Below are 16,287 nucleotides of genomic sequence, written 5' to 3' on the forward strand. Positions count from 1 at the left end.
GCTTATATCCAACCCGCCAAATGATTCAATATGTACTAGTACCTAAATCAACAATTACTGCTTACTATATTTTTTCCACCTGTAAACAACCAAGTTTATTTTTGTAGGAAAGGCTTTGTTATTCGAGAAAATCTAACTATTTGATATTTTGAGATATTTTTTAATATTGTTTTTATGTTTAATTTGTAGAGCTCAATTATATTTTTTTCGTGTATTTGCAATAGTATAATTGTTCAATATTTATTTTCACTTACAGGACTGCTGTGTTATTATGAGAGCTGTTTCGCTTTCTCAAACCATTACCAAACTTGAAGCTACTATCAAATTTGCAACTTGACAGTTTTGTAATGCCTTCGGAAGTCGAAAAGCTGTCACGCCTTCTAATAATTATACGGTAGAACAATATTTATTTGTAAAAAATTAATAATAATATTTCATCAAAGAGATTAACTTACTTAAAATAACATACCAGTAGAGGTTTATTATTTCACATCATGAAACCTTTCATGTAATTATAGTGGAATTCCGTTTAATTTGCCTTTTTTATAAATTAAAATGACTTTGTAACTTTTTTTACTAAACGGACCGGTTTCACTTTATGACAGCTATCTTCAGACTGGGAGCCTTGGCTGCCAGACTGAGAGAGATCTTGTAACAGCCTGAAGATCCCCGTCATACAGTGAAACCGGTCATTAGTAAAAAAGTTGACGAAAGTTACAAAGGTATATAGGAAACATTTTAAACAATAAAAAAAGTTACAGACATTGTATTATTTCTGGTGGATTTATGGTGATAATCTTATTTTACAATTACCTTTAACCGCGCTAACAACTGAGCCAAATCCCGACTGGGAGGGATATACAATTATTTATTACATTTACTACCGTAAACAGACATCAAGTCTTGGATCATCAGCCAAGACAGATCCAAGATCAAAATCTTTATAAAAATCCCCTCATAAGTATGTACTCTAACTAGATGCTGACTAACCAATTTATCATTTATTATTATTATTTTTAATCATTTTCACAATGTCATTTAATGTAATGAAATAGTATATGTATCAAATATTATGTAAACATTAATTTATGTATTAAATATGTCTGTCTCGACACAGGTTTATCCTAGTGAGACAGACATCGAAAAAAAAACCTGTAAAAAAACTTTATATTGATAATTAAAAAAATGTCATCTAATTTCAGAGAAATGAAATAGACGACGAGTCTTTCTGCCGAGTTTAATCTCGATCGGGAAGTGGGTTAGTTTCCACTTCCGAGATATGCATTTATTCACGAAATTAGATGTGAAATTCAGACAAATGTATTTTCAAACTCCAAAAAATGTATGAATGAATTAATTAAGTACTAAAATAAGCATGGAACCAATAAGTTAGTTTATAAATAGATGTTTAAATTTTAAAGTAAGTAAAATATTAGTTATTACGCCGTGTTGCATTTTAGACAAGATTTTTTACAACGATACAATGATAGGAGACTTTAACGCTATCCGAAACGTTGGTTAAAGAAAGAGGAGCGGCATAATAACCCAAACAATAACCACGATAATAATTTCGCCAATGATAATCTTAAATCGTGTTTAATTTTTTGAATTATTTGCTCTATGTTGCGAATGGTGCAAATGTCAACCGGACAACTCAACACACCTTTAAAAAAAATCTCCACAAAAATCCACACAGGAGATATTTCCTTTTGGGCCTAAGTCATCTCTAAGGATGCTGAATGGAGGATTTCATGTTGTAGGAAGGAGGTAATATAGAGGCCAGCAAATCGTTCCACAGCCGACCTGTTGAACTCAAGAACGAGTCGTATAAGCGACCCGTTCTCATATGATAAATGTCAACCGTACAGAAATTTTGGGCGCGCGGTTTGGCGGAATTATTCAGTGGAAAAATGATTAAACAAAAACTAGGTTACTTAGATTAGCTTTAAGTGTTAGTTTTTTTTAAAGCTTTGTTAACTTTATATCACCTTTTAAAAGTGTGTTGAGTTATCATGAAACCGGTCAAAACGAATCTAAGCCAACTTGTCATAAAAATATCGCAAATATTGCCAATCTTCAACGATAAGTATAATTTAAAATCATCGGCTGCTGACACAGACTCGATTAAAGATGACGAACTTCGATGACGAACGTTGATGGATATACCGGTCAATGACTTATATATCAAATTCAAAGATTTTTTTAAGTACTTAGATTTCACGAGAATTTACTCATAGGAATTTTGCGCACCCACATCAGAATTTATAACAGTATAATTATTTTATAGAATCAAAAGAAGGTAGGTATGAACAAAAATATTAATCTGATAATTAAAAAAATATTTATTTGGAGGGGGAATTGGGTACCGCTGCCCAGGGAACCATTTATTGGATAACCAACACCTCTGCCATATGTCACCTGAAGTGGTTAGCTACGGCTGGGGATTCGGGTGAGGTGTGTACAGGATGCGCCTGCCCACCAACTGCGTGGCGTGCCAGATCGGGAGAGGCTGGTTTAGGTAGATCCTTTGACCTCTACAACAGGTCTCTCTTAACCCATCGCCTTGCAACATAGCGGGAAGGATAGATCAATCGTCCGTCACTCCTTGCAACACTAATCCTTAGATTCCAACCCAACGCCCACACCTTTTAACTTAACCCATATCTACCTCCTGCCCGCTTCCCAAAAGATAACATAGTCCTCAAGGGAAATTAATTTTTTCATGGCCTCCTGTGTGGGGTTCATTATATTTAAAAAAAATCAAATAAAACGTAGGAAATTATCCATATGTTGTTAGTCTTACGGTTGGTATGTCATTATTTATCCGAGATTAAACCGGTTTTTTAACAAATCTAAATAAATTATTGAGTTAGCAGATACAAACAGTGTAATGCTATAGCCAATAGTTGTTATAAGTTCGAATCAAATTCACGCTTTTAAGTTTGAAGTTTTTTTTTACTTTAATATAATAAAATATTTTAAAAATACGTCTCCGTTTGAAGTATACCGTTTTTAATACGAATTTTTTTTTTTTTTTTTTCAAGCACAATACACAAATTTCAATATTGCAGTATTTGTTATTGCTTGACTTTGATACTCGTATAACTCGTGTAAATACGTAATATTTACTATATTTTTACAATAAGCACGAGCATATAATGTTTATAAAAAAAACTACATTTAAAAATAATACAATTAATGAAGAGTTAAAAACTTTGTTTACTCTAACATTTAATAAAAATTAACGTTTTTTTTACTCTATTAACTGAACATTAGGGCCTATGTCTTAAAGGTCTTGAAGAAACCCATGCTTGTATAAGGGTGGAAACACAGATACCGATAGTAGAAGAAACATGTGTATAATTTTTATTAAATAATTGCGTAAACGTTTAAAAATTATAATGACGCCAAGTGAATTTTAAAATTACTAAGAAAAAAATTGTAATATATTTTCTATTAGTTTTGAAAGTTTTTTCTTCTTGATGAATGTATTTTTACGCGAGGGAAAAATTTGATGAATTTAAAACGAGTTTGAAATAATGATAGACTCGAACACGGAAATAAACTAATGTTTATGTTTTGCATAATGTTTCAAGGTAAATACTCAACAACCGTCAGATATCAAAATGATACATAATGATGAGCTATTTCAAAAATAATAAAGAAATACTGTGGATTTTGTATAGTCGATTACGTAAATTTCTGTTCCTAGGGGAATACTTACCTTTTTAATAACTTGATTCATTGATACTTGCCTTTTTATTTTGGTTTCTCTTTCTTCGCTCCGCTGCAGTTCTTCTTGAAGAATCTTATTGGAAAAGGTTAGGTGCTTTTCTTCTATTTGTTTTGTAAACAATAGTTTTGCAATGTAAACATACCACAAGTAATAAACAGTCGCAAATTTTCGCAAGTATTATTATTAAATAATATTGGGATGTGAATTTTTTAACCTTCTTAGTGTATGTTCGTGTATTATTTGCTTGCAAAAAGAAAGCAATGTATTTTATATTATAATATTGCCTTTCAGTGCTTAATTAAGCGTGCGAATAAAAAGGCAGAAAATAAAACCATACTTATAATCGATATGTATTTATTAATTAATATATAATTAAATATTCATCTACATCCAAATCAAGAGAAGAAACACAAGTGTCGCGCAATGTATAGCAATACAATCAATCAAATGGTGAACATGGCAGAATTTATAATCGTTATACAGTTGGTTAATTGTACACTTAATACATTTTAACATAACAATAATCGCAAGAACATGTTATTTAATATACCTGAAAGAGATGAAATGTTAATAATATTGTAGCTAGTAAATTATACAAGGATACATGAATGCAACGCTCGCAATATGGATGTAAATGGATACATGAAAAAAAATCGCAATGCTAATAAAGACATGAATAATCAACCCTAAGGTGCATTTGTGTGAAAATATACTAGAAGGGAAAGGGGTCAAGTTGAGAATTAACCTTTTACCTTATAAGACCTTTCAAGTGCTGTACGATTTAAAGAAATCGTAGGTTAAATACTTGACAATGGAGACAACGGAAAACTTGATGTAGGTTTGAACCTTTGCGGAATCAAAAGGTCTGACCCTTTCTTATAATGGTCATTTAAAAATACGTTACAAGTGCACTTTAGGGTCAAATATTGACAACGAAATGAATATTTAACCTCTGGGAAGGGTTGAATACACACAGGGTAAGATACCAATGAGGAATGTCTACAAATGAAAATGTTTATTTCATTGGCGGTCTGGGAGCCCTTCCATAGTTATTAACTTACATCTAATTTAATTAATGGTTGAGTGTGATCACATTGACATTTCTCAACAATGATCACACAAGAGTAAACAAGAACTTCAAATGGAAAAGAAATCTTATTTTCTATAAGTAGATATACTAGTCTAATATACTTTTACTATTCCTCCTCGGCCACGGTATATCTTCAATTCTCTTTTATGTATAACCTTACAACAGTAATTTCCTAAGATAGATAATGAGAATCATAATTACACGGATGTTAGTTACATTAAGTTGCGATGGCGAGCGACGGCCCTTTCTTGCAGAGCTCTCTTCGGCCGCGTTCGCATCAGAGTTCTATATCACTTTTAGCCAAGAATGATATAATTCGATTAAATTAAATAGAATCATGGAAGAATAGAATCATGAATAATAACATAAAGGTAAAATTTTCCAAATAAAAATCAGATTTTCTTTTTTTCGTATTATAATTGCGATATGTCATCGTTTCTGTTTTTTTATTTATAATTTGATATTCTCCTTTCGGAATTAGTAATATATATTACATCGATTGATTTAAAAATAATGGTAAATTTAAATTATGCAATAACCGATTTCAATTTAAGGCAGGAATAGAAAAAGACCCTTGATTTAATAATTTCTGAAATAATTAATTTTACTACTGTACTTTGAGATCGCATTAAATAATCATAATTTCATTTCGAGCTTAAAATGAATAATCGGCTATCTCAAATTGTATGAATAGTATTGGTAATACAATAATAATTTGTCATAGGGTAGAAATAGGAGAAGAAAAACTGTACAATATTACTAACAGAAACATAACCGACAGGTCTGTTAAAAACTCAACAAAATTTAAATACATATTTAATTAATTATAAATGAATTATCTTACAAATGCACTAGGTATAGTAAATGGCCCAACAAGTGGAAAGATATTTCGTCAACAACCGTCAGCCATAATCTGGTAACTAATCAAAATAACAGAATAACATATACAGTAATAACGGCCGTGGTAAATATTAGCACAACCTTGACGATGCCCTGGAAGTGCTCGAGGAACGGAACAATGGACAACGAAACATCGAGATAATGTGGGAAAGTTAGTAAGAACGAGTCGGCCGCCTCCCACCGGGGATGGGGAGGGATATTTACTTCAGTCCACAACAACGCCCTCCTCCCGGCAATACCGTACCATCCGTTACTAACTGTCCCTCACTTTTACTTCGACTTACTCAAACACTAACACAAAACGTTTTTACGATATGGTCTCCGTACAATATTGAGTGTACAGCGATATAATTTATCTTGGATATATAATATGTATTTTCTCTGATTTGCAGAATACTTGTGATTATAAATATCTTTGAGGTAGATAAGTAAATCTGGTTTAAGAATTAACAAATGCGCTAATAACGTCATGTCCGTAATACGCATAATAATGTATAATTCCAACATGGACTGGATATGTTTCAGTTTCATGATATTTTGCACTAATGCCAACTTACATATGTATAAATCATTATTGTCCGACTAATGTAGGTATTGATTTACAAATACGATATAACTTTTGTAGTCTCGTGTTGACTACGTAAATGTATACGTGATATATTGGCCACTGAGAGAAAAAAATACATTAAAATATAAACAAAATTGTAAGACAAAACTTACACAATACATATTTTTTCTGATTTATATGGTAAATAAAGGTATTCACACATATTTGAAATACACAATCTGTTTCATAGAATTTTCCTACTGGTCAAGGGATATTTATAAATTATTTTAGGTGTATTTGTAATTGTACAACTTTCTCAAAATACGAACATTGAAAGACTCCTCTTTGCGAGTGAGATGGAAATAGTCTAATAGAGTTCATATGTTGTGAGTTTAGCATGAGTACAAACAAATATAATATACAACAATAACTAGCAATTGAGGTAGTTTGTTCAATGGAACCATTTGAATTCAGCAGCACTCGGAAATAAAAACAAAATATTTACATATAATATTTTCCAGAGTATACAAATCATTCTGATAAAAAATATAAATTCACATGAACCTGGTATATGTGCGTCCAACGAAATGCAGAAACAGTTAATTCATTGTAATATAAATGGACCACGAATGAAATTATTCTCTAAAAATTTAACAGTAAATTGAATGGAAATAACAAGAATGAATTAATACCAAAAGTAAAATAAGTATAATTATTGCATCTTCCTTTCCTCCGAATCTTCAGAAGATTCGAGGTAGCCTCACAACCGACAGTTTGTGCTACGGATAACCGAGCTACGGATCCTACTGACCTTTAGTCCAAAGTGCCACACTGAGCCAACTGACAAGTTCTTTGTTTCACAAAACACAGTGTTGTTAATTTGATGAACATAATACGTATAATATTGTTGGGGAATTTGTACATTTTGGTTTTCATCGTAGGACTACTTAAAAATACCTACAACCTAAATACAAATTCATTTTTAATTGCAACAAATGTTCGTTTTTTCATAAACTATCACTATAATATTTTTATCCTAATTTCATATAATAATATAATATCATCTTTATGTATTCCAATGTATTTCATTTTTCAATACAAGTTTAGCCTAATTTGGCAAATTGGAAAATATTTGTAAATTTGATTTAAAGGGAAATTCATTCACGAGGTAGCTGTGTCTCATTCCTTCGACCAAATCGGCCGGTTATAACTTTATAACTCGCGTCCATGAAGAACCAGCATTTAGATACTATCTACCCATAAAGAAAGATACATTGGACAGATCAAAACTAACTAAAAACAATTGGTATGTTTCTCTCAAAAAGATTAAACAGTATCAAGTAACAGCACATGAATAAAAAATGTAACAATTATTATTCAATTGAGAATGATAACTCGGGATGTATAAAAATAAATGAATAATATCTTAAAACAACTAAACCTTTCTCACTTAAAGAAACATAATGCTTAATATTAAAAATTGCTCTAATAACTTGACTATCAATCTAAATATGGGTGTCGTTTGAAACCTGTATCACTACGATATAGCTGCACCGATCTGCAAGGTGATTATATGCAGGTATAAATATGAGACAATAACCTGCGCCAGGAGTCACCTTGGTGCAGATCGGCGGTGGAATGACCGGAGACACTGGCACGCCATCATTATTAGACTTAGTTCTCATTTCAGATTGTGAGATTTCATCATTTACACACAAACAAGATGCCAAAAAGGGAATAACCAGTTCAAATGCCCTGTAATTCAGACCTCGTAAAACAATCAGTCAAACTACTCTAAACCCTGATTTAAAATAATAATTTATCACTAAGAACGGTAAGACGACATGCATTTAGCAGGAGTCGATTGCTTCGCAAAGAGAGATATGTGGGTGACGGTATGAAGCTAGGGAGGGAGCGGGATATGAGCGGGTGATGAGCCTACGCACTATTGGTCTTCTTGCGATGGGTTTCGCAGTGTTTGAGCATGTGGTCCTTGCGGATGAACCCCTTGCCGCACTCGGCGCACGAGTACGGCTTCTCGCCCGTGTGCAGGCACATGTGGCGCCGCAAGTCCGTCTTGTGGTTGAACTGCTTGGGACACAACTCGCACTTGAAGGGCTTTTCCCCGGCGTGCTTGGAGTAGTGCTCCTCGTAGGAGGCATCGTTGGGGAACCTCTTGCCGCAGCGCACGCATTTGAATGGTTTGGCACCGGAATGGAATGATTTATTATGCTGGGTCAGATAGCACGCTTTATTGAATAACTTATCGCACTCGAAGCATTTATGAATCTCGGCGGCGCCCGTTTTACTAGCCTGCTTGTTGCTGGAAGAGAGAGGAGGTCCCATCACCGTAGAAGAGATTGATGGGGACCCGTTGTTTTCGTATTCTATTTTCAAGCTGACGGGGCTAGTGGGAGAGCTGACTTGAGACTCGTAATTCTCTTTGTTTGAAACCTCTAATGGTAGATCGAGTTTGATCGACGGCAACTCGTGAAGAGAGTAATTATTCTCCCGCTTGATTGTGGGCATATCTACAAAAGAATAATTTTCGCGTTTGATTGAGGATAAATCTTGCATAGAATAAATTTCGCGTTTGTTTAAAGGTAAGTCTTCCATAGAGTTAAAATCGCGCTTGGTCGTGACCATTGAATCTAAAGTAGTCAGATTGTATCCCTGTTGGCCATCTCCAGTATCGACACTACTCTCGTCTAAATACTCTGAAGCGTAAGCGATAGTGGGGTTTAGGACCGTCATGTAACTCTGAATTGGCGGCGAATCGCCGGGGGCGTTCCCCCCCACGTTATGCATTGGTGAATAGTTCGGCATGATGATGCCGTAAAGATGCGACTGAAACTGAGAAAAGCTCGGAAGCGGGCCGGAAGGTTGCATTTCCATGCCTTGCATACCGAATTGTTCAGAAGCAATTTCACCAATAGTATCCGGATTGGTTGTAGGCAGGTTGTTGGAAGCCATATCCATAACGTGGGGGGACATCGCGTTTGGGTAGTTCGGGCCCAAAGTCTGCTGAAAATTCTGACCCAAATAGATAGCCGTGTGGGTGGGATCCTGGAGCGTATGGGCCTGGTGGTCCGAAGGCCTCGGGCTGTAAGGGTTGCCCGGCAAGTGGCTGAACGGCGGAAGGCTGTGAGCCGTAATGGGCGGCGTAACCTGCGGCAGGGGCTGAACTGTAGTATTGCTGGTTGAAATCGATAGCAGGCCCCTCGAAAGATGGTTTGTTTGGACGGAGGGACCTGCTTGCCCGTTTGGGGGACTCCCTACTGAATTTGTTGCGGAACTAGGTTGGGAGGCGGGCTTGAGAGACTGTAAGTGGTGACCCGTATCTAACGGGTTCCCTAACCCGGGCGGTGGATTGCCCATTGTGAGGGGGTGCGAGCCCATTTGGTGAGGGAGGGGGTGGTTGGCAAGAGGATTATTTCCAAGAAGCTGGTTATTACCTAAATTTGGCTGTTGATGCATATAAGGACTTTTGGCCGAAGGGCCCATACCGGGATGCTGCGAACGATCGAAGCTCTGCGCCGGGAACTGGGAAGATCCGTGTCCATCGTCGGGGCTGCGGACGTCATCCGAAGACAAAGGGCTCTGAGTGTTGGGGTCGCTCGAGCTGGACTGCTGGCCGCGGCTGCCGTGGTTGGGGTCCCTGGTCGGATGATGATGAGTGCTTATCGGAAGCGTGGCGGGATCAGGCTGTCCGGATGATCGAACGGCATTTTTATGAAGTGTTGTATTGTAATGGCGTTTCAGATGCCCAGAACTAGTAAACCACTTGTTGCAAGCCGTGCAATTGTATGTTTTAGGGCGGCGTGCCTCATTTGATTTCCAGTTTGCTCCTTTTCCAGAAATCGGCGGAGCAGAATTTGAAGAGTTTGTTGCCTGGGTACTCGATATTTGAGGACCGGTGGACGAATCGAAAGGCCGGTACGGAGGTTGTATTTCACGACCCGATGTTGAAACTCCGGTTTGATATTCACCCATAGACATCTGATGAGGTTGATATAGTTTTTGGTCATGGTGAATAAAATTCTTTTGATCTTGCGGAGATGGAAACAGTTTTTGGTCTTGAGGATAATGTTTAACTTCGTGTGGATACATTTTCTGATCTTGCGCGAATGGTTTTTGCTCAGAAAACATTTTGTGATCTCTAGGAAACATCTTAGGATCTCCGTTTATTTGATGGTGTCCGTACATTTTCTGTTCTGGCCAAGGTAACATAGCCGATACGGGGTGAGGGTTTGGCCCATTATGATGCATTTGAGATACATTGCCGTCGAATGGACCATTTTCATCGCCACCAGGATGTACAACCTTTTGTGAATCTAAGTCCAGAATATCTGCAGATTCTTCTTGCTCTTCCTTTATTTTAGCTTCTGCGTCTGGGGCAAAACTGCCGTAATGCTTGTGTGGGTATCCCTGGGGATGATGGAAATGCGAGCCTCTCGGTGCCGGAGGGTGACTTGTTGAGCAGTGCTCGGATAATTGAGCAGCTGAATCACACACGAAACCACATTTGTCACATTGTTTAGGTGAAGGCGATGGTGTAGGCTGGTTGAGAGGCTGACCGTACAATGGGCTCGAAGAAGATACTCGAGCTGACCTCTCGGCTGAAGGTGGGTATGGTTGGAATCGAGAAGTTTTCGGAAATTCTGGTGCGTACGGGCCTTGATGTTCCCACTGTCCTTCGGCGAACGCTGGTGGTCCGTATGGAAATTGACCTGGAGAGAAGCCAGCTGGTTCAGGTGTCTGGTATGGCGAGGGAGCACTGTGGTAACTCTGTGGGGTGGCTGGGTGACCAAAAGGAGCAGCGGTCTCCGGCGTTGCCCGCTGAGGGAACTCGGGGCTGGGTTTGGTGATCATAGCGTCGCTGGAGTCCGCAAGAGCGGCGACGGCTGCTTCGCGCTTTATTTTAGTATTATTGTTGTTCTCCAAGTCATTCTGCGCACTCTGAGCCTGTGTCGCCCATTTGCTGAGCAAGTTTTCTTTGTGATATTGAAGATGTACCTCTAGAGATTTTCCTGATTCAAAAAATAGTCCGCAGTCCTTGCAGTGATGCTGACCCGTCGGAAACACCGATGCAAGAGTGCCGTTGTTAGCCATTCGTCCTTTGGCACTAGCGCGCACCGATTCCGGCACTCGGAAAACGCGCAAACGTCCACCACTGTTTTTCAGTCACTTTGTTTACAGTTTGATTATTACTTTCATTCATTAATAAAACGTAGCTTATAAAACGAAAAATAAACAAAATTAACAATGTTTAAATAATGTCTGAATCACATTTTTGTCTATTCATAAAGTTCACAATTTAAAACAACAAAAAGCGGCGCGTAAAAAGTTTTCTTGTCAATCATTGCGCGGGGTAACATTCTCCGTGCGGGGGAGGAATATAAACAATGTCACGCGGAGCGCACGCGGTACTACACTCTGTACACTGACACCGCTGATATCTTCACGGCGGATACCAACAACCAACCAACCAACATGTGTAGCCGTCAAGGACGAGAAATGTGAAAACAAATTATAAATAAAAACTAATCGTGGACGTAACTTAAACTGTGACCGCGCAGGTCGGCTGCCGAGTGTCGACTGAAGACCGCTCGGCCGGGCCCCCGAGTCCGGGCCGCGCGGGCGGGGTGCGGAGGGGGGAGCGCCCCCCCCCGGGGATAGTTCAGCCCTTCGTCCTGTGCGAAAAGATTGTCGGCCGACAGAAGAAGACGGAGAACACTGGGGGTGGAGGGGGGTAGGCTCTAGCGGCTAGGAGGTTTTTTTTTTTGAAATTGAAATGGCCGGCCGGCCTGTCCAGTGAGGGAGGGGGGGTTCCCTCCCCCCTGCACCCACTCCCGCCCTCTACGCAGCCTTCACCCAGGGATGGCTTCAACTTCAAAGACTCTCGCTGTAACCAAACCAACCTGAATTTGGAAGAAATATTTCTCTGTTTTACTATGCATAATATTTAAAATACAATATTTCTACGTACACATCTGAAATGTGAAATAAATTTAGTGATATTTGCATACAATAAATTTAAACACTCGCGATAAATAAATTAATCAGAGAAAAAATAAAATAGTACTGTTTAGAATCGCGCTCTATACTAATAATATAATGTTATTTTGCTTTCTTCTGAAAAAAAGTTATTTTTCCAATTAAGAGAATCAAATTGAGCACATACCTATAAATAATATATACAAATGGTATGTAATTGTCTAAACGGTGCGCATTTTCAAATAATACGTATTGAATAGAATATTCGTTTCGTTCATATTTTGGACTCTACGTATCTCACAGCCCCTTCGGCACTCTAATTGAATGAAGCCGGGGACGACTCCGCAAAAAGGGTAAGCCTATAACGACCTGTCAGGTATCACAGATTGTTATTGCATTGTTCCTTTTGTGCGTGTTCGTATTTTAGAGGGTGGATCTTCGAAGCTCGGGGGTTTTGAATGCGCCACCTTCTCCGTGAGATGAAGCTCGCTGGACCATCTCGCTTGGAGTGGACGCGACTGCACCCCCGCGGTGGGTGGTGCGAACGGCGCGGAGATGTTTGTCGGCCCCGTCCCTACGCAGGATCGGCTGCCTTTAAAACTGGACAAAGGAGAAATTGCATGTTACTAAGAGTTGCCAGATGTACAGCTTAATCTTGAACGAAATTCGAAAAGTTTTCATTTAAGTACAATGTACAAAAAATGAATACATTTAAAATTAAACTTTTCAAATACATTCAATCGGTGTGCTACGCAACAAAATGATTTTTTATATTATTATAATTAAAATGCAGCATTTACATCGTGTGATTAAAAATCGAACTAATTATCTAGAAGTATTTTTTTAAGCAATATTTCTTTTGCTCTTGTATAGAAGGAGATATTTATTACTTTGGTAGGTATGTGGTTGCTAAAATATCTAAAAAAAGTTGTAAATGTGCTTAAAACTATTCCAAATATTTTACAATAATCAGTTCAAATTATTCACTCAGTGCGTTTATACGTAACTTACTAAGACATAGTTTTAGAAGAATTTTTTTGTTATTCCTAGTCACTATTTAAAATTTTATTTTATTTCTGAATAATGTTTTCACAACGGGAAGATACTGAATATACCTGACTTACATTTTGAAAGAATGCTAAAGTTTTTTTTTTGTAAAAATAAAATAATTGTGCTTATTTATATCAAACAAAAGTAATTACAGTTTATCAACAAACACCGTTCAATCGGAGAAGCATAAGTTTGATTCGTTCCTGAATACTCAGATAAACTAATAAAATAAAACAAAGCAATGATTCATTCATAATTTTCAACAAGTCATGGACTATAAATATTTTAGAATTAGTGTTTTATGTATATAACAATGAAATATCATCTTCATACTAATGCTTCATGTGGGTAATGTTGTGAGCTTGAGGAAAATATGGGAGACTTAGAACCGAGTTATTCAGATATTAATTAAAGTAAACAACAATATTAATTTAAATACAGCAACTTTCTTATATACCACGGCGATATTGAAAGCAGCCTCCGTTTTAAATTGTAAAGTGTTCTATTTTTGTATACAGAAAAAAGTACAAATTTTTGATTGATGCAACAGATCAAACAAGTGATTTATTTTGGGATATTTTGCCATGCTGCGCTACCTCCATATTTAGCCAAAGTTTTGGACAATTACAGTATCCATCATCAGGGCAGATGTGTAATCAAAATGTTCATATTGTCAGTGATTAAGAAAGAAAGTAAACAAAAAGTCGGAAGGAATGATGAATGCTATGAAGCTCTTCAGATATTTTTAAAAAGTAAAAATGATATTTCAAGCACAGATAGATTCGATGAAATAGTCTCTAAAGCACCAGAAAATGATAAAAATATCGTCAATTCCGATACAATATTTCAAATAAAATAAATTCTTAGCCGGGAATAATAGCGAGTTAGAAATGACGTCTTGGAAAAACAGAAATGTGAACTAAAGTAACCGTAAAAAACATTCCAGATTTTTGAACTTCTATGCAAAATTGCATTCGCGGAAACCAAAACAGCCAGGTAATAATTTAACGTAGAAAATAAATCATACTTTGCATGTATAAAAAGTTTCCAGGTTTATATTGCAAACATTGCAAAATTACATCACTGTACGATCTCAGCTCAGTTATTTAAATATGCACCTGGCAATCTTTCCGCCCAGAGTCCGCGCTCGGGTTTTGGTATAACTTTCGAGGTCCCCAAAATAAAGGAGAGTCTTCTCACTTTCATCTGCATATTATCACACCGGGAGGACGCGTAGGAGTCTAGCGCGAATCACTCTTACCTTTTACTTTTTACTATCTCCTATTACAATCTCATCCCTAATCTGGTCATTTGCGATGTCGGCTTTTATGCCGTGTTTGGGTTTTCATAAGTTTACTAGCATTTCAAACGGCGTAACAGCTTCAATAATCAAAGTATTCGTTTATAAAGCATTTCAGATTAGCTTAGAACCCACGAGAACATTTAAATTTATTAATTATAATAAAATATAAAACTTTCTTTACACTACTATATAGTAAACATTATCAACATGTTTCTTTCTCATTTATGTTAATTTTTAAAATTAAAATAACGCTACACTTTTAGAGTAACAATTTAATTAACGTAATATAATACGATTGTTTTGATAATATAATAAATCTAAGTTTAAGCCCTTTTAAGTTTTTGATATCTCTTTGACGCCCAAAAATTTAAATAAAAAATTAACATCTCAATACATCTTCACAAATATCGTAAATTTGTCGTACGTTAATAACTAAGACAAAATACCGAGTAAGTTTTGTGAAAGCACAAAGCATACGAGTTTTTTTCTCGTTTTACTAATACTTTTTTCATGGCGAATGAAAAAGTGGGAGTATCAAAGCGGTACCTTTTCTAGTTTCATTTTAAAATCCACTAACGCCTCATTTAAAAATTCAAGTCCTCGTTTATTTATATGCACAAAGATACAGATATTTTAATTTATTATTCTTTATTTTATTTGATACAGTTAGTACTTTTGTCTATAAGGAAATTACGTAAATAATGTATTCTGTCTACTGTCTCAGAGTAAAAAATAGTCAGAGAACGATGACTAGGTCAGAAATGATATCACTGATGTATACGTATGATGATATAACTTAGTATGTATGATACGAATAAAAATAATAATCACGAATGGGGATATCCGAAATTAATGCGTGGGCGATGATAGCGTAGTGAACAAGGTCAAGAAAGGGATGCTATATGCCGAAAAAGTAAAGTGGGACATGGCACGATCAAATCAATAATTTTGTTGCTGATTTGAAATTTTGAATTTGTGCACATAATGATGATATTATTAACAACAATAATATTTTTGTTATTAAAATCTTGGTTATTTTTAACGGATGACGCATTTTATGCAAATTCCTTCAAAATATTCATACATAGCAACATAATATTATTGTTTACGGGAAAACCAGCGATATTCAAACTTCTGCCTCATATTTAAATAAACGAACCATTTGTAAAAACCCAGGTATCCGTAATACCCTGTGCCTGCATATCTGTGTATTGTTCGCGTAGACCGATAATGTGATTTTAATTGCATTTTAATGTTTTGCCAAAGTAAATGCATCTTAACAATGTACTCGGCTGCATAGCAATTTAAATATATGATTTATTTTCAAAAGTTTGGGAATTCGCTAAATGGATGGGATTACTAAGTTATGGGAAACAACATCAGGTCATACTTACATAGTTATGGAATTCCACTAAATACACTGTTTATCTACACGAAATACTTTCTTCTTGGTAACTTTCAATAAATTAAGGTAATTAAAAAATCAATTTCGTTTGTTATTTTTCTTAGAAAATAAATTTTATTTTCACTAACATTGTAGTACATTATTTGTTGGACATGGCAAGTCAAATGAAAATTTAATGGTCCTTTTTTTAAATATTATATATTATTTTTTAAACACAATTTAAAAAAATTTGCTTATTGACGGCCTGCGTGATCGAGGG

General features: G+C 36.2%; 1 protein-coding gene across 1 annotated transcript; it reads right to left on the bottom strand.

The window, feature by feature from the left end:
* Window positions 1-4,123: 4,123 nt before the first annotated feature.
* zld (zinc finger protein zelda) lies at window positions 4,124-11,852 on the bottom strand. Its single transcript, XM_089649815.1, has one exon. The coding sequence runs from the start codon at window positions 11,383-11,385 to the stop codon at window positions 8,212-8,214; it is 3,174 nt and encodes a 1,057-aa protein (XP_089505941.1). The 5' UTR covers window positions 11,386-11,852; the 3' UTR covers window positions 4,124-8,211.
* Between the last annotated feature and the right edge of the window lie 4,435 nt (window positions 11,853-16,287).

The sequence above is a fragment of the Hesperophylax consimilis genome, chromosome 31 (genome assembly GCF_061612785.1).
Source record: "Hesperophylax consimilis isolate HC1 chromosome 31, BYU_Hcon_1.0, whole genome shotgun sequence".
Taxonomy (NCBI): domain Eukaryota; kingdom Metazoa; phylum Arthropoda; class Insecta; order Trichoptera; family Limnephilidae; genus Hesperophylax; species Hesperophylax consimilis.